This window comes from Triticum urartu, chromosome 4A (genome assembly GCF_056163025.1).
Source record: "Triticum urartu cultivar PI428250 chromosome 4A, HENAU_Tu73, whole genome shotgun sequence".
NCBI classification, from domain to species: domain Eukaryota; kingdom Viridiplantae; phylum Streptophyta; class Magnoliopsida; order Poales; family Poaceae; genus Triticum; species Triticum urartu.
Window position 1 is genome coordinate 36,436,812 of NC_141876.1, and position 18,277 is coordinate 36,455,088.

The following is an 18,277-nucleotide window of genomic DNA, read 5'->3' on the forward strand; positions in this document are numbered from 1 at the left end:
CACTTTCAGCTTCAGGAGGATCTCGTTGAGTACCATTGGCAAAGGGCTGGGCAGTAACACATTCCATTTTTCCATTCATTTTCATTTAATTCATGTGTGATTTGTATTCGGGACAAGTTTTGTATTGAATTATTTAGTTTGCTTCGGTGATTTCAGTAATTATTGTAATTTGGATGATTGTTGTATTGTAATATTGACATTTTTTATATTAAATTAGTAATTCTGAACATATGGCATATGTGTCAAATTCAGATAAAAACGCATCTGATATGCGGGCCGACACGAGCGCCGGCAGAGCAGACACCGCATAGCAGAACTATAAAACGGAATATCCGCAAATATTCCGTTTTACGGTTCCACTCTGCAGGGTCTGCTCGGCCGGTGCCCGCGCCGGCCCGCAAAACCGTTTTTCACGAACTGTAAAGCGGTTTTGCGGGTCAACGATATTTGAGGTCTGCTAGAGATGCTCTAATAAGGCATCGGACTCCTCTTAGAAAAAAAAAAGACAAAATTAGTGCTATATAGAAACCATGTTGTGGACGCAATTTACAGAGGGTTTTGTTTTCTGTTTCCTTCGGTAACAATAATAGTGGATGTCATTTCTTGGTGAAAATGCTCATGAGTTGACCAGGTTTGATCCGTGGAGGGCCGGGTATCATAACTCTTCTAACAATTCAACCACACGTTCCTTCACGGTTGTATTTTCATAGACGAATCATGCAAAGGAACAAAAAATAATTCTGAATGAATTGCACGATCATGGTAGAATACAAGCTCATGGTACAGCGGTTCTGCGGTGTCGCTGGCTCGCTGCTGCGGCTGTGTAGCGTCGCTCTCACGGAAAGAAATGGATGCGCAGCGGTGGCAGCCAGGAGGTGTTGGTTCACCATGACCATGACGGGCTCGTATCATGCATATCGGACAAGGTGAGCAGCTCCTCGAGGTAGTCGGCTCCAAGGTCCTCCAGTTCCAGCACGCAAGTTGGCAATGACGATGCAGCATCTACCGCCGTCGCCGTCGCCGACGTGCCAGTCCTCCTCTTGTTCTTGGGGTTTCTCTTCCGGATGCAGTGCCGGCGCTTGAGCGCGAGAGCAGGCGAGTCCCCCGCGGCGGCGGGGGCGCGGCCGACGCCGAGCCCGAGCGCGCGCAGCGACTCCTGCACAAGCTTGACGGGGAAGTTGAGGACGGCGGCCGGGCCGCGCACGGAGAAGGCGGCCTGGTCGTAGGCGAGCGCGGCGGCATCCGGGGTGTCGAAAGTGCCAAGCCAGACGCGGGCGCCGTTCCGGGTGGAGTCCCGGATCTCCGCCGCGTACTTGCCCCACGGCCGCTTCCGCACCCCGATGAGCGGCGAGTCCGGCCCGCTCCTACCGGGTTCTGATGCCGGCCACGCGGCAGGCGCCGCCATGTTCTCGCCGCGTGAGCTGCTTTCGCCGTTGCCGTTGCCGGCCTCCCAGGCAGAGGTGGGAGGTGTGGAGGCTGAGCTGCCGTTGCTGCTGCTGGTGGCTTCTTCCATGAGGAACGAGAGTAGCTGGTGGTCGGTCTCCATGCCCATGTCAGGATGAGCCTGAGGAGCGTGCTGGTGATGCGTGCACTGGGCACCGGAGCAGAAAGAGATGGAGTAGCCGTGGTAGTAGGAGTGATCATCTGCCTGATCCATCGGGTCGACAGGGTTTGAAGATAATGAGGCGAGCATGCACGTAAAGTGTATACAATCCTTAAATAGCCAAGAAGCGATCTAAGGAGGGGAGAAGAATCTTCTGAAGGTAGCTAGACAGGGCAGACAAGCTTTGACTTACAGCGACAGAGCTGAAATATACGTACTACTAAAAGAAACTTGCTCCATCGATCAGGTGGGCTAGCTTGCATGTTAGGACCGATCTAGTACTAGCAACCAATAGGATTGGGATGCATATATAGATGCCAATGACGTAGGGCGGCTGGATACGACAATGAACCAGGGCGTCATCAGTTCACCACCACCACCCTCTCCGGCCGTCTTCATCGGCTCAGGTGGTCAATATCTTCTTTTACTTACTACTCCCTCTCTCCCATAATATAAGACATTTTACAAAAATGTCTTATACTGTGGGCCGGAGGGAGTAAATGCGCAGGGGCATCTACAAAGAGGACTCCTAAAACTGATATGATATCCGTATGCAGACACGTCGGACACATTCACAGATAACGATATGAGAGCTGGCAATTCAACCGTGCCCAGATACATTTCAAATGGAATTTGAACAAACCGAACGATTTTCTTGCAAATCTGATGATTTTCATTTAAATCAAAACATATTCATTACATTTTTGACATATTTATTAAACAAAATATTCAGAAGTTAACATAGTCTAAATCTTCGCCGGCGTCCGTCCTCTAAGTTGGCCGTGAGGCCCGGGAAGTGAAGTTGCGAGTCTCCAATGAAGAGTAAAACATGGGCCACACATTGACCCACATGAGACACGAGGCACTGTCATCTCCATGCCCTACTCTTCCTCGTCAGAGTTTAAGGTAAGGTCCACGATGGACGTGGATGGGCCGGCCTCGTGGTCGTAGTGGCGTGGGCGATGCGTAGGTGCTGGTGTTCCCGTCCGCGATAGCCGACGCTACCTACTCGTCCTATTCCGCTGTGCGAGCGCTGCATGCGGCCTTGTAGAGCACATGCTGCTCCGTGACGAAGTTCGGGTCCTGGCCATGGCCGCCACGGCCTCCTCGCTCGCAAACTCGCCGTATATTTGGCCCTCGCCAGCCGGTGATGTGCAAGGAGAGCGAGGCTGTAGCATTCCTCCTATGTGCGTGCCCTAACACAGACACTAGCGGCAACGACGGCTGCTCTGCCATAACGGTGTCGAAGTGTGTCTACGCCTGCTCCATAGTGAAGCTGGTATGGACCTGCGCGAGTAGGGCGCCGGTTCATCGTGAGAGACCTCTCCTGCATCGTCACCATCGGCGAGCTTTGCCATCAATCTGGCATGTATCCGCCGCGCATGACGGGCATGCCGGTCGACCCCAAGGCCGACCAACTCGTGTTTCTACTCCATCAAGAGGCTCTCGCACATCGCTCTAGATCTCGTGCTCATGGCGGAGGTGGTGCACGGATGAGGATGGGAAGCGAGCATGGCGTTGTGCGGACCATGCTGAGTGTGGCCTTGTCTAAATAGCGGATGTTGGCCAGGACAAATGTCGGGCTGAGTCAATGCAGGCACTGGAGTTGTTTTCTTGGCTGGCACACCTATTTAATGCCGGCAGTCGGACGGAGGGCAATGGAAAAGGGTGCAGGCTTGGGAAATGTTTTTGGGTGGGACCGGGGTGTCCGATGCAGACATGGCGATGGTCCGGACGCCAGTAAAGCCCCCTTGGTTTGCATTTGGTTTGCGGGAAAACGAACAGCCAAACTGGTCCGTGGACATATACGAGACTACGTTGGATGGTAAAGTAGTCCGAACGATTGCGGGCGGTTCGAAGGGTCTACGTTGGAGATGCTAACCGCATCTATAGCTGCAACCTACAAATTTGGACCCTCATACGTCCACAGAGTGGGCCTTAAATTTGGCCATTTGCAACCACAAGCCCTATATACAAAACACTTAATGCATGCAAACACATGCACATCGATCATAATTGTATAGTTCATGTTGTGCCTGCGAGGCTGTTAACCAAATAAGCTCGTACTTAATATTTTTCACATACGTATTAGGCCGACGTGTTTCGGATGTTTAATCCCAACTCGCCGCATGAGAAGCTAGTCTATCGGCTTAAGTAGCCAGGTCGTCTAGAAATGGTAAGCTTCAGTCATCATTACATCTTTTGTTAAGAAGATGAAATGTATCTATTAATCTTCTCTACTTATCACAGAGAAGATTAATATTCATGGTTTATCTCCTTCACAAACGGATCACAAACGGAGCATTGATGCTTGCACGACACTTTTTGAATCACGGTGTGTCGACCAGGCTATGAAAGTATATAATTTTTTTTATAAATCTCTATCATTGTACTAGGGCTATCAATGTATAGGAACGACATGAACTCACTCGATGAAAAATCACCGTTTATGAAATGCAATCGAGTGACAATCATCAGTTTTGTGAAACAAGAGAAGCTTGTTGCTATTCGCCGGCGCTTCGGGTGGCTGCAGGTGAGACCCCTATGACCTGGAATGGGGTGCCCGGTCGCCCTTATATCAACCTTATATTTGGTTTCAATTTGAGGAGTGCACGTCAGTCTGGATGTTTATTTCAGGTGTTTGAGGACTAAGTAAGGGATCCGATTGAGTCACTCTTTTTGATCGAGCACTAACCGAACGAACGATGCGGGCGTTTAGGGAGGAAATAGCTGGTCTGTTTGTAGATGCTCTAAGAGCACCTACAGCCGGATATGTCAAATATTACTCCTCAAACGCCCGCGGACGTGCTCGGGAGCGTCCGTGTGCAGTGACCGAGCATTGCCTCAAATTTCACTAGTTGCATCCAAACATCTCATAATAGATTCTTAAATTCATACAAAGACATGCAAACCAAATATACGTTGATCACCTAACTACTCATCGTCGAAGATGTCGACGATCTCCATGGCCAGCTCCGGCAGCATTGACGGCAGCTGCAACTCTGGCTCCTCCGACTACTCCGCTCCAGCCTCCTCCACCTCAATCTCCGCATCGAGTTCGGTGAAGAGCGCGTCGGACGCCGTCTGCTCCTACCGGAGGAACGCCCGGTTGGCCTCCACATAGACCTCATCCTGGATGGACTCCAAGATGGCCTGGTGCTTGGCCATCTCGTCGGACTGGACGACGGCGAACTCGGCCTCCGCCTGCTCCATGTTGAAGCCCGACAGCTGCTGCTCCGCCTCCTCCACCTCCATCGAAGCCAACTCCTCCTCCTCTTCCCCCGGCTGCTCCTCCTCTTCCTCCTCCGGCTCCGGCGAGTCCAGAGGCAGCCCGGCAGCGATGCGAGCGGCACGCGCGGCTTGTCTCGCACGGATCTCCTGCTGGATCTCGTAGCGGCGCTCCGACGTGAGCATTGTGTGTTAGAGTTGTGTAGAATATTGTGTACAAGGTAGGTTACAGTTGGACTAGGAGTTGTATTGTGTTTACATAGGATGTGGAGTCGTGTCCTAATAGGACACTTGTATCCTAGGCCTCTCTTATATAGCGAGGGTAGACACACGATGTAACCTATGCCAACATAATAGCACAGGCTCGCAAGGGGGAGCCGGCGGCATGTGCCGGCGCCCGGGTGGCCGGTGTGCGGTATTGTGACGGTGTGACGGGGAGGAGCGCCCGTAGTCAGGCCCCGGGGATGTAGCCATATCGGTGAACCTCGTTAACAAATCTCAGTGTCGTGCTGGTGTGATTGCTTGGTCTTTGGATGATCGACGGTATGCCTCGAACTTATTCTAACAAGTGGTATCAGAGCTAGGTTGCATAATCCGACGGGCGGTCGTGTTGATCTGGAGGATGGATCATATCAGATCCAGTGCGAAGACGACGGGCATGAGAATCCGTTTGGAGGATCTCTGTCGCGGAAGTCGTCGGTTTGCGGCCGGACGGGATGGACATGCAAGGCAATCGGAAGCTATAGCTCGTGTAGCAGCTGGCAGGGGCAACGTTGAAACGTGGAAGCGGCGGCGGCGTAACGCGTGCCGGAGCGACAGATCGGATCGGATCGATCTGATTGAAGCTGGAGCAATAGCAGCGTATGAGACGTGCAGGACGACGGGCCAGAAAAGTGCGGTAGCGACCGAAGGGCCCGAGGCACGTGCTGGAGGGGGTCCAGCGTGGCACGGGCTGGCCCAAACGTGGTCGGCTGGAAGGCTGTTGCGGGCTAAGTGCTCGGCGGTCCTGACGTTTTTGGAGCTGGCTCGTTCGGTGATTGCACGGGTGCACGGAGGGCTGAAGCTGTGTTACATCAACGGAGGCTCGGCCAGAATAGCACGTGATGGCCAAGACATCGTGAGAAGATTTGTTTGGACAAAAAACAAGAGGACCGAGTCCTGGTGTGCAACGATAGGCAGGCAAATCAATCGGCGAAATAAAACCATCAAGGGATATGCATCCACTGGAATTAGCAGGAGGCGTTGACAAGGCAATTGCTAGCATCAGAGTTGTGCCTGGAGCTACAGAAGCTCGGTTAATTTTTTACAGTGTCAGTCATATGAAGAATCGTGATGCCACCGGGCATCGGGTTTGAGGTGGAGAAGTTCAACGGAACTGAAAACCTTGGTTATGGCAGACATGGGTGAAAGATTGTTGGCGCGACAACATGGGTGCTTGAAGGCGTTGCAGGAAGTCATGTCAGCTAAGATGGGATTATAATGTGATGGATGGAAATGGCGCAGAAGATGATTTGGGAGCCTAGGTCGGACTAGACAGTCTGACGGATCGACTTGAGTCGGTTGGTACAGAAGACGGTGGTGGAATCAGCAACGACGACATAGGTGCGTGATGCTGATGGTGACCGACTTCTGGGCGTGGAAGCACGTGGCACGTGCCCGAGGGCTTGTGTGGATTCGACAAGACTATGACGCGGGGTTGATTCAAGACTGTGCAGACGGAGCTTGAAGTCGACGGGGCGCGAGGGTGGATTGATCATCTACCATGGAGTCATGTTGAAGGTGGAGCTGGATGAGGGGCTACAGTGTAAGGATCTAGAGAATCGAAGCCTATTCAGTGGGAAAAGCGAGTGACATGCAGTTCAGACTGGAGCCTAGTGGTCTGATGGAAGCGTGAAACTCGTCATCGGTCGGTGGTGATCGGTGGTACTCTGCAGTGGGGGTTGAGTGGTGTGGGTTCGCGACCCTTGAGACTCGACCGGGACAGCGGAGACTCGACGCGGTAATAGCGGCGAGGCGTGCGGCATGCACGGGACATGGAGACGGGCCAAGGCTCTGGTGGTCATACATGTGGTGAGACAACTGCGAATTTGACTCGGGATGACTACTAGCAATGGTGAAATTCCTTCAAGTTTCAGACAGGCGGTCAAGAAAGGAGCGGTTATGTTGAGTCCAGGTAACTCTTATGTGTGACACCCAATATGTGAGTTGTTCAGTTTCACGCAGGTCAGTGATCAGTGTGTGATGACGTTGGACGGATACTCTGGAAGTTGGAAGCACAAACTAGAGTAACAAGGAACTTAATTTTGCTTGAGTGTTGACTGTGGTCAAGAAAATAAGGGACTACAAGTTGCAGGTGGAGTCACATGGAGTCTTTGGAGTAGCAATGATGCTCATGGGATAAGCTCAAGTCCAATGTACATGGAAGTTTGACGCATGGACGAATTCAAGGTGGTGGAGAATATTCACCAAGGTGGAGTTTGTTAGAGTTGTGTAGAATATTGTGTACAAGGTAGGTTACAGTTGGACTAGGAGTTGTATTGTGTTTACATAGGATGTGGAGTCGTGTCCTAATAGGACACTTGTATCCTAGGCCTCTCTTATATAGCGAGGGTAGACACACGATGTAACCTATGCCAACATAATAGCACAGGCTCGCAAGGGGGAGCCGGCAGCATGTGCCGGCGCCCGGGTGGCCGGTGTGCAGTATTGTGACGGTGTCACGGGGAGGAGCGCCCGTAGTCAGGCCCCGGGGATGTAGCCATATTGGTGAACCTCGTTAACAAATCTTGGTGTCGTGTTGGTGTGATTGCTTGGTCCTTGGATGATCGACGGTATGCCTCGAACTTATTCTAACATTGCGTAGTAGGTGATCTTCCTCCGGACCATGGCGGAGCACCGAAGCATGGGCAAAGTGCCGGAGCGGGAGATGGAGGAGGTGGATGAGATCGAACTGGCGGCATGAAGAGACGGGGGGAGGGGTTGGGTAGACTAGGGTTGCGGGGCTCCGGCCTAGTTAAATAGGTTGATTTGATCTCGGGCAGCGAACCGGAGTGGCGCCACGCGGCATTCACACCGCTGCAGCGCAAGAGGCGTCCATTGGACAACCGGGTTTTGTAGCGATCAGACCTCAAATAGTCTGATCTCTGTGCTCTGGTGTCATCCTTGGATCAGTAATGATGACACCACACAGTACTCGGAGGATTTATAGCAGAGTAGCAATCACACACTTATTACACCAAGTGTCTCATAAGAGAATTTATCACAATAAATATGGCTTAAGGCCATCTAATAACGATAACAGCGGAAGGCTTGGAAGATAAGTGAGTCCATCAACTCCAACGGCATCACTGAGTATAGAACCACGACCTAAAAACTCCTTAATCGTCGTCTGAAAAGTCTGCAACATTAACGTTGCAGCCCAAAACGGGTCAGCACATGGAATATGCTGGCAAGGTAACACATAGAGAGTAATGGAATGAAACAGCTATACTATATGCATATTTGGCTGGTGGAAAGCTCTATGGTTACAGTTTTGCATAAAGCCAATTTTTCCCTATTTCAAAGGAACAAAATTTAATTACTATCATGGTAGTTGTTAAACATTGAGAATGGTTGACAGCATTCTCAATCCCAATTAAGCATCATCATTAAACATAACCCAACAAAATTAATTTAGAGTACATGTTGAGATTCACATGATAATCCAAGTACTAGATACTCAAGATTGTCCATAACCGGGGACACGGCTAACCATGATTAGTTTATTACACTCTGCAGAGGTTTGTGCACTTTTCCCCACAAGACTCGATCGCCTCCATTTGGTTTCTCGCACTACAGGGTGTTTGAGAAGACGGATGACCGAGACATAGTCTTTCAGAAGCGCTAGCACCTTACGATCGGGTAGACCGTACCACCTACATCCCCTACATCTGCTAGTCTACCACTGTAAGAGTTCGCACAACTTAGTCAACTATGCTGAGCCCATAATAGCTTGTGGCTGCACACGGAAGTTTCTAGTATGAATAGTCTTATGATCCCTTTGAGCCTGGGTGGCGGTCCAAAAGAAACAGGCAAGTCCTGGAATACCCAGGTGCCTCAATCCACCCAGATGTGTGTTTAAGTTGCCACCTTAGATAAACCATTAATTAACAATCTCACATCTGTCATGGATATCACTCACCCAATCCACGTCTACTAGCATAGCATGGCAAAATAAGCAAACACAGAAGTAACTCCCAAAGGTTTGATAATAAACAGGTAATAGGTTCTACCTCATCTACTTCCCATCCCACAATTTAATTAGATCCTAACCATGCAATTTGTGTGGATTGATCTAATGCAATAAAACTGGGTAGTAGAAAGGTATGATCAAAGTGTTACTTGCCATGCTGATGATCCGCGAAACCTAACGACTCGAAGTAACATGCGGCGCACTCCGGGTATTCTATCACAGACAAACAAACAAGCATACAATAAGTACTCATCTAATGCATGGGTAAAACTCAAATAAGAGATCTAACCAGAAGGTTCAACTTAAGAACTCCGGTTTGCAAAAAGAATCAAATCGAACGAAGCAACGAAAGTCAAACGGCAGAAGAAAACAACTTCGTTCTAGTAATCTGGATCTAGGGCAAATTTTACAGTAGCAAAATCTTGTTTAAGTTGGTTAAACGGATAGAGGGTTTCGAGATGAATCTCTAGGCGCTTGAATCGCCTGATTCCGATAAACGAGCGAAAAGTTTAACTAAAACGAAAATCGGATCAGGAATCGCGATCAGAAAAATCGCGGATTTAATCCGAGAAAAAGAAAAACGACGAACGCTCGCTAGAACGAACGAACAGGTGAACGCTCGCTATTTAAATAAACCGGAAAAACCGATCTATTTAAAAAAGCGAAACTAAAAAAACGACGAAAACCGATCTAAATTTTTTTATATAAAAACGTTGGCACGGAAGTCGAGGCGGCGGCGAACCTCGGCGGCGGCGGCGGGCAGCGGCGGCGGCGGGCGGCGCGACGCGTGGGGGCGAGCGGCGGCGGCGCGGGGCTCGAGGACGGGCGGGACTGGCGGCTAGGGTTTCTCTCGGGGGGGGGGGGGGGGTTGGGCCGGCTTATATTGCCTAGTCGGGCCAGAGTCCTAGTCGGACACGGCCCGTTAGGTCGGTTCGTTTTTTTAAATTATTACGCTCGGAAGAAAAATAAAAAGAAATACTAAACGGACTCCAAAAATTCTGAAATAAATTTGCACGGGCTTCTAAAATCAAGCCGCATAAGGTGAACATTTATTTGGGACCTAAATGCAATTTTGAAAAACGCACATTTTTCCTAAATTCAAATAAAACACCGAAAAACTCCGAAATAAAAACTTATTTGATTTTATTATTAAATCCTCAATATTTCTTTATTTTGGGAAAGTCATTTTATTCCCTCTCTCATATTTTTGTAATAGAAATAATTGATGATAAAATAAATAAAATTAAATGATCCTATTCTCAAAATTTGAGAAAACTCAAATATGAAAATAACGAAATCCCCAACTCTCTCCGTGGGTCATTGAGTTGCGTAGAATTTCTAGGATCAACCAAATATAAAATAAAATATGATATGCATTGATGATCTAATGTATAACATTCCAAATTGGAAATTTGGGATGTTACAAACCTACCCCCTTAAGATGAATCTCGCCCTCGAGATTCGGGTTGGCTAGAAAATAGGTGAGGGTGGTCCTTGAGCAAATCTTCCTCTCGTTCCCAAGTGGCTTCATCCTCCGTGTGGTGGCTCCACTGAACTTTGCAAAACATGATAACCTTGCTGCGAGTAACTCGGCTGGCAAACTCGAGGATCTTAATTGGTTTCTCCTCGTACGTCAAATCGTTATCCAACTGAATCGTTTCCAAAGGCACTGTGTCTCTCAACAGTATATCAGCCATCTCCGCGTGACATTTCTTTAACTGAGAAACGTGGAACACATCATGAACTCCTGACAATCCTTCGGGCAATTCCAACTTGTAGGCCACTTCTCCCATACGCTCCAAAACTCGATATGGTCCTACAAATCGTGGCGCTAACTTCCCTTTAACTCCAAAACGCTTTGTTCCCCGAAGTGTAGATACTAAAAGATAAGCTCTACCTCCGACTTCGTAATCTGTCTCCTTGCGTTTAGAATCTGCATAACTTTTCTGCCTGGACTGGGCTACCTTGAGCCTATCGCGAATCAACTTCACCTTCTGTTCAGACTCTTTAATCAAGTCAGGTCCAAACAACTGGCGGTCTCCAACTTCGTCCCACGACAACGGTGTCCTGCACCTCCTTCCGTACAAAGCTTCGAAAGGGGCCATCTTTAAACTGGTTTGATAACTGTTGTTGTAAGAGAACTCTGCATATGGCAAATTATCATCCCAACTAGATCTGTAATCTAGTGCACAAGCTCTCAGCATATCCTCCAAAATCTGATTGACTCTCTCGGTCTGTCCATATGTCTGTGGATGAAAAGTTGTACTGAATTCTAGCTTGGTACCCAAAGTTTCGTGCAACTGCTTCTAGAACTTTGTGGTAAACTGGGTTCCTCTATCTGATACGATACTCCTTGGAACTCCATGCAAACATACGATCCTGCTCATGTAAATCTTTGCCAACTTAGCACTGGTGTAAGTGGTCTTTACTGGGATGAAATTAGCTACTTTTGTCAATCGATCGACTACAACCCAAATCGAGTCATAGCCTGAACGAGTCCTGGGCAATCCCGTGATAAAATCCATGCCTAGCTTATCCCACTTCCATTCGGGTACCGGCAATGGTTGTAACAATCCTATTGGCTTCTGATGCTCTTCCTTTACTCTCTGACATACATCACAAACTGCCACATACTTCGCAATATCCTTCTTCATTCTGGTCCACCAGAAAATATCCTTCAAATCCAAATACATCTTGGTATTTCCTGGGTGAATTGAATACGGTGAGTCGTGTGCCTCTTGCAAAATCAACTTCCTGATCTCCGGGTCATTGGGCACGTAAACACGGTCTTCAAACCATAGGGTGTCGTGCTCATCCTCGCGAAATCCTTTAGCTTTTCCTTTGCTCAGTTTCTCCTTTATAGCGGCAATCTCCTTATCAGCTTTCTGAGCTTCCCTGATTTTATCCATCAAGGTTGACTGAATCTCCAATGCTGCTACATAGCCTCTCGGAACTATTTCCAAACATAGTTCACGAAGATTTTCTGCTAATTCCTTGGGTATTTCTCCCGTCATTAACGTATTGACATGGCTCTTACGGCTTAATGCGTCAGCTACTACATTAGCCTTTCCGGGGTGATAATGCAATTTCATATTATAATCCTTGATAAGCTCCAACCATCTCCTTTGTCTGAGGTTTAACTCCTTCTGTGTGAAAATGTACTTCAAACTCTTATGATCCGTGTACACCTCACAATGATTTCCAATGAGAAAATGTCTCCATGTTTTCAAAGCATGCACTACGGCTGCTAATTCCAAATCATGCGTGGCATAATTCAACTCATGAGGCTTCAGTTGTCTTGAGGCATATGAAACAACTCTCCCTTCCTGCATAAGCACTGCTCCAAGTCCTCAACGTGAAGCGTCGCAATACACCTCATAATCTTTGGTCTGGTCTGGCAAAATCAACACTGGTGAGGTAACCAAGCGTTTCTTCAACTCCTGGAAACTAGCCTCACAGTCCTCTGTTCATATGAACTTGGTATCCTTCTTTAACAACTCCGTCATAGGCTTCGCAATCTTTGAGAAATTCTCAATAAATCTCCGGTAGTATGCTGCGAGTCCAAGAAAACTCCGGATCTCTCCAACTATTGTTGGGGCTTCCCACTTGGTCACGGTTTCAACTTTAGTGGGATCTACTGCTATACCTTCTCCAGATATAACGTGTCCGAGATATCCTACTTCCTTCAACCAAAACTCACATTTGCTGAACTTGGCATATAATTGATGTTCTTTGAGCTTTCCAAGTACCAAACGCAAATGCTCCTTATGCTCCTCTTCATTCTTCGAATAAACCAGGATATCATCAATGAACACTACGACGAACTTATCCAAAAACTCCATAAACACTTTGTTCATCATGTTCATAAAATAGGCAGGTGCGTTAGTCAGACCAAATGACATAACGGTATACTCATACAGCCCATACCTAGTGGTAAACGCTGTCTTAGGAATATCCTGTTCTCAAATCTTCAACTGGTGGTATCCTGATCGCAGATCGATCTTGGAGAATACCTTAGCTCCTTGCAATCGATCAAATAGATCATTGATCATTGGTAGTGGATACTTGTTCTTGATCGTTACTTTATTCAATCCTCGATAATCAACAACCATCCTTAACGATCCATCCTTCTTCTCCACTAGTAGTACTGGCGATCCCCAAGGTGAAGAACTTGGGCGAATATCTCCCTTATCCAGTAACTCCTTAATCTGCTTCTTAATTTCACCAAATCCTTTGCTGGCATCCTATATGGTCTCTTTGATATTGGCCCTGTGCCTGGCAATAGCTCAATCAAAAACTCAATATCTCTATCCGGTGGCATGCCTGGCAACTCCTCTGGAAATACATCAGGGAAATCCCTTACCACTGGTACTTCCTCCTGCACAACTCCTGTTAGGAAATTTACTTGAGTCCTCTTTGGCACATGCCGGGATACATACTTGATCCTTCTCCCTTCTGGGGTGGTAAGCAAAATTGGCTTACTAGCACATTCAATATTCCCTTCATACTTTGATAACCAATCCATGCCTAATATCACATCCAATCCTTGAGATTCCAATACTATTAGGTCTGAGGGAAAAACATAGTTACCAATCCTTAATGGTAACCGATCACACCATAGACTAGCCACATACTCTGCTCCAGGCGAGGTTACTAACATGGGTGACCTAAGGGCTTGGGTTGGTAGGTTATACTTATCCACAAATCCCCTTGAGATGTATGGATGTGATGCACCAGTATCAAAAAGAACGAGTGCAGTAAATGACTTAACCAAAAACTTACCTATTACTGCATCGGGCTGAGTTTCAACCTCCTCCACGCTAACGTGGTTCACCTGTCCCCTATTGAAAGGGTTTGGCTTCTTCCCAGAACTTCCATTGCCATTTTGGCCTTCAGGACATTCATTGGCATAATGTCCGGTCTTCTGACACTTAAAACAAGTGACTTGGCTCAGGTCCTTCTTGGTTGGGGTTGAGAGATTGGTGCGATTCTGGCCGTTGCTTCCTCCATTGCCATTACCATTCTTGGTGACATTGTGATTGTGCGAGCTACCTCCTCCATGGGTATGCTGAAAATGTCCTCCCGGTCTAGGGGTAAAACGTGGCTTCTGCTGAGCTCCTGAATTGTACTTCCCTTGTCCATACTTCCTCTTGCGATTTTCAATCTGCTGTTGCTTCCCTTCAATCATAAGAGCACGATCTACCAACTCCTGGTAGTTGCTGAAGGTGGCTACCATCAAATGCATGCTCAACTCATCATTCAGTCCTTCCAGAAACTTCTCCTGCTTAGCTGCATCCGTAGCGACGTCATCTGGGGCATAACGTGCTAGCTTACTAAAGTCCTCCACATACTGGCCAACTGTCCGTCCTCCTTGGCGTAAGTTGCGAAACTCACGCTTCTTCATGGCCATAGCTCCTGCTGAAACATGTGCAGTACGAAAAGCCTGCTGAAACTGGTCCCATGTGACAGTGTCAACTGGGAAAGTGGCTGTGAAATTCTCCCACCATGATGCTGCGGGTCCTTCTAGCTGATGTGCGGCAAACTTCACCTTCTCCGCATATGTGCATCCTACTGTGGTCAACTCCCTAGTTGTCTTGCGGAGCCAATCATCTGCTACTATCGGCTCAGTGCTGCTGGAAAACACCGGTGGATTCAGCCTAAGAAAATGGGCTAAGTGGTCAACAGGTGGTGGTGGTGGTGGTGGGTTGTTGTTGTTGTTCCCCTGATTCTGATTCTGAACTAGCAACTGCATCAATGTGTTCTGCTACTGGATCAACTGGGTGAGCTCCGGTGAAAAGGCAAATCCGGGGTCACGTCTCGGAGGCATCTGAGGGTTTAGAAAAGAAGAGATATAAGAATAGAGGAGGTCTAAAGAGAAAACACTACCCATATGCACATGAGGCAAAACAAACAATTCACTTCATTCAATCAAACAAGGGCATACAATCGATCTATCTATCGCGAAAGTGCTCGGACTACTATATTTACATGGTGGACTACTACTACTGATGAGGTGGTCTACTAGAAATATTCTTCAGTTGCAGACTCCATGATATCTGCTCCAGCTTCATCAACATAATCATCATCGCTACTATCTGGTTCCGAGTCGGTGCCGTCGATGATGATGTAGTCTTCCGGGCTAATCTCCTGGGGTTCTTCGTCTTCATCTACTGGCGTAGGGCCTCCCATAAATATTCCAATCTTCTTGATTAGGTCGTCATTCTTCTCCACCAATACTTCAATTTCCTCTTCATAATCTTCACGTGTAGCCTTGAGTTCTTCCTCCAGTTCCTTGATTCTAGTATTAGCCTTCTTCAGATCTATCATGTCGGCGCACATCTGGTTCTCCTGTCGTCGAATGTGCTGATTTAACTCCTGGATAAAAGCTGCGATTGACCTATCCTTCTTGGTGCTGATCATCTCCCAGTGCTCATCTCGGCGCCCAAAAATCTGGTAGATAATATCCTTGAGATCATTGCGGTAGACTTCTCCAATGCGTCCCATGGCGATGTGAGCTGCCATGCTCTTTCCTAGATTCCAAGTTGGTGCTTCAAAAGAAAACTCTATGGGCTCAGTGACTGGCATGAACGTCCTTCCTGGAACTTGAACTTGAATCATCCAGCGCTCTTCTTCAGGTAAAGTGGAGTTGTAGGTTCCCGTGAAGCTTGGTACTCCTATGTTCACGTATCTAGTGACTTCCTTCAAGTGTCGTCCAAAGGGTGTATCTTCATCCGGTTGCGTGAACTTGTTCCTTGCATCCGCCATCCTAAAGAGTAGAAAAGATGAGAGGTCAGAAGAGAAGAGAGTGAATAGTGATCTAGGTCTTGTGCTTAGTGGTCGTGTCCTACAGTCAGCGTGTGCTCTGATACCATCTCTGTAGCAACCAGACCTCAAACAGTCTGATCTCTGTGCTCCGGTGTCATCCTTGGATCAGTAATGCTGACACCACACAGTACTCGGACGATTTACAGCAGAGGAGCAATCACACACTTATTACACCGAGTGTCTCATAAGAGAACTTATCACAATAAATATGGCTTAAGGCCATCTAATAACGATAACAGCGGAAGGCTTGGAAGATAAGTGAGTCCATCAACTCCAACGGCATCACTGAGTATAGAACCACGACCTAAAAACTCCTTAATCGTCGTCTGAAAAGTCTGCAACATTAACGTTGCAGCCCAAAACGGGTCAGCACATGGAATATGCTGGCAAGGTAACACATAGAGAGTAATGGAATGAAACAGCTATACTATATGCATATTTGGCTGGTGGAAAGCTCTATGGTTACAGTTTTGCGTAAAGCCAATTTTTCCCTATTTCAAAGGAACAAAATTTAATTACTATCATGGTAGTTGTTAAACATTGAGAATGGTTGACAGCATTCTCAATCCCAATTAAGCATCATCATTAAACAATACCCAACAAAATTAATTTAGAGTACATGTTGAGATTCACATGATAATCCAAGTACTAGATACTCAAGATTGTCCATAACCGGGGACACGGCTAACCATGATTAGTTTATTACACTCTGCAGAGGTTTGCGCACTTTTCCCCACAAGACTCGATCGCCTCCATTTGGTTTCTCGCACTACAGGGTGTTTGAGAAGACGGATGACCGAGACATAGTCTTTCAGAAGCGCTAGAACCTTATGATCGGGTAGACCGTATCACCTACATCTCCTACATCTGCTAGTCTACCACTGTAAGAGTTCGCACAACTTAGTCAACTATGCTAGAGCCCATAATAGCTTGTGGCTGCACACGGAAGTTTCTAGTATGAATAGTCTTATGATCCCTTTGAGCCTGGGTGGCGGTCCAAAAGAAACAGGCAAGTCCTGGAATACCCAGGTGCCTCAATCCACCCAGATGTGTGTTTAAGTTGCCACCTTAGATAAACCATTAATTAACAATCTCACATCTGTCATGGATATCACTCACCCAATCCACATCTACTAGCATAGCATGGCAAAATAAGCAAACGCAGAAGTAACTCCCAAAGGTTTGATAATAAACAGGTAATAGGTTCTACCTCATCTACTTCCCATCCCACAATTTAATTAGATCCTAACCATGCAATGTGTGTGGATTGATCTAATGCAATAAAACTGGATAGTAGAAAGGTATGATCAAAGTGTTACTTGCCTTGCTGATGATCCGCGAAACCTAACGATTCGAAGTAACAGGCGGCGCACTCCGGGTATTCTATCGCAGACAAACAAACAAGCATACAATAAGTACTCATCTAATGCACGGGTAAAACTCAAATAAGAGATCTAACCAGAAGGTTCAACTTAAGAACTTCGGTTTGCAAAAAGAATCAAATCGAACGAAGCAACGAAAGTCAAACGGCGGAAGAAAACAACTTCGTTCTAGTAATCTGGATCTAGCGCAAATTTTACAGTAGCAAAATCTTGTTTAAGTTGGTTAAACGGATAGAGGGTTTCGAGACGAATCTCTAGGCGCTTGAATCGCCTGATTCCGATAATCGAGCGAAAAGTTAAACTAAAACGAAAATCGGATCAGGAATTGCGATCGGAAAAATCACGAATTTAATCCGAGAAAAAGAAAAACGATGAACGCTCGCTAGAACGAACGAACGGGCGAACACTCGCTATTTAAATAAACTGGAAAAACCGATCTATTTAAAAAAACCGAAACTAAAAAAACCCAACGAAAACCGATCTAATTTTTTTTTATAAAAACGTTGGCACGGAAGTCGAGGCAGCGGCGAACCTCGGCGGCGGCGGCGGCGGCGGCGCGTGGCGGCGGCGGCGCGACGCGTGGGGGCGAGCAGCGGCGGCGCGGGGCTGGCGGCTAGGGTTTCTCCCGGGGGGGCTGGGCCGGCTTATATTGCCTAGTCGGGCCAGAGTCCTAGTCGGACACGGCCCGTTAGGTCGGTTTGTTTTTTTTAAATTATTTCGCTCTGAAGAAAAATAAAAAGAAATACTATACGGACTCCAAAAATTCCGAAATAAATTTTAACGGGCTTCTAAAATCAAGCCGCACAAGGTGAACATTTATTTGGGACCCAAATGCAATTTTGAAAAACGCACATTTTTCCTAAATTCAAATAAAACACCGAAAAACTCCGAAATAAAAACTTATTTGATTTTATTATTAAATCCTCAATATTTCTTTATTTTGGGAAAGTCATTTTATTCCCTCTTTCTTATTTTTGTAATAGAAATAATTGATGATAAAATAAATAA

The 18,277-nt window shown here is 47.1% G+C and overlaps 1 protein-coding gene across 1 annotated transcript; it reads right to left on the reverse strand.

Moving 5' to 3' along the window:
• Positions 1 to 760: 760 nt before the first annotated feature.
• Positions 761 to 1,986, reverse strand: LOC125553475 (ethylene-responsive transcription factor 15-like). The gene has a single exon (XM_048717252.2). It carries the CDS (start codon positions 1,691 to 1,693, stop codon positions 884 to 886), a length of 810 nt encoding a protein of 269 aa, XP_048573209.2. The 5' UTR covers positions 1,694 to 1,986; the 3' UTR covers positions 761 to 883.
• Between the last annotated feature and the right edge of the window lie 16,291 nt (positions 1,987 to 18,277).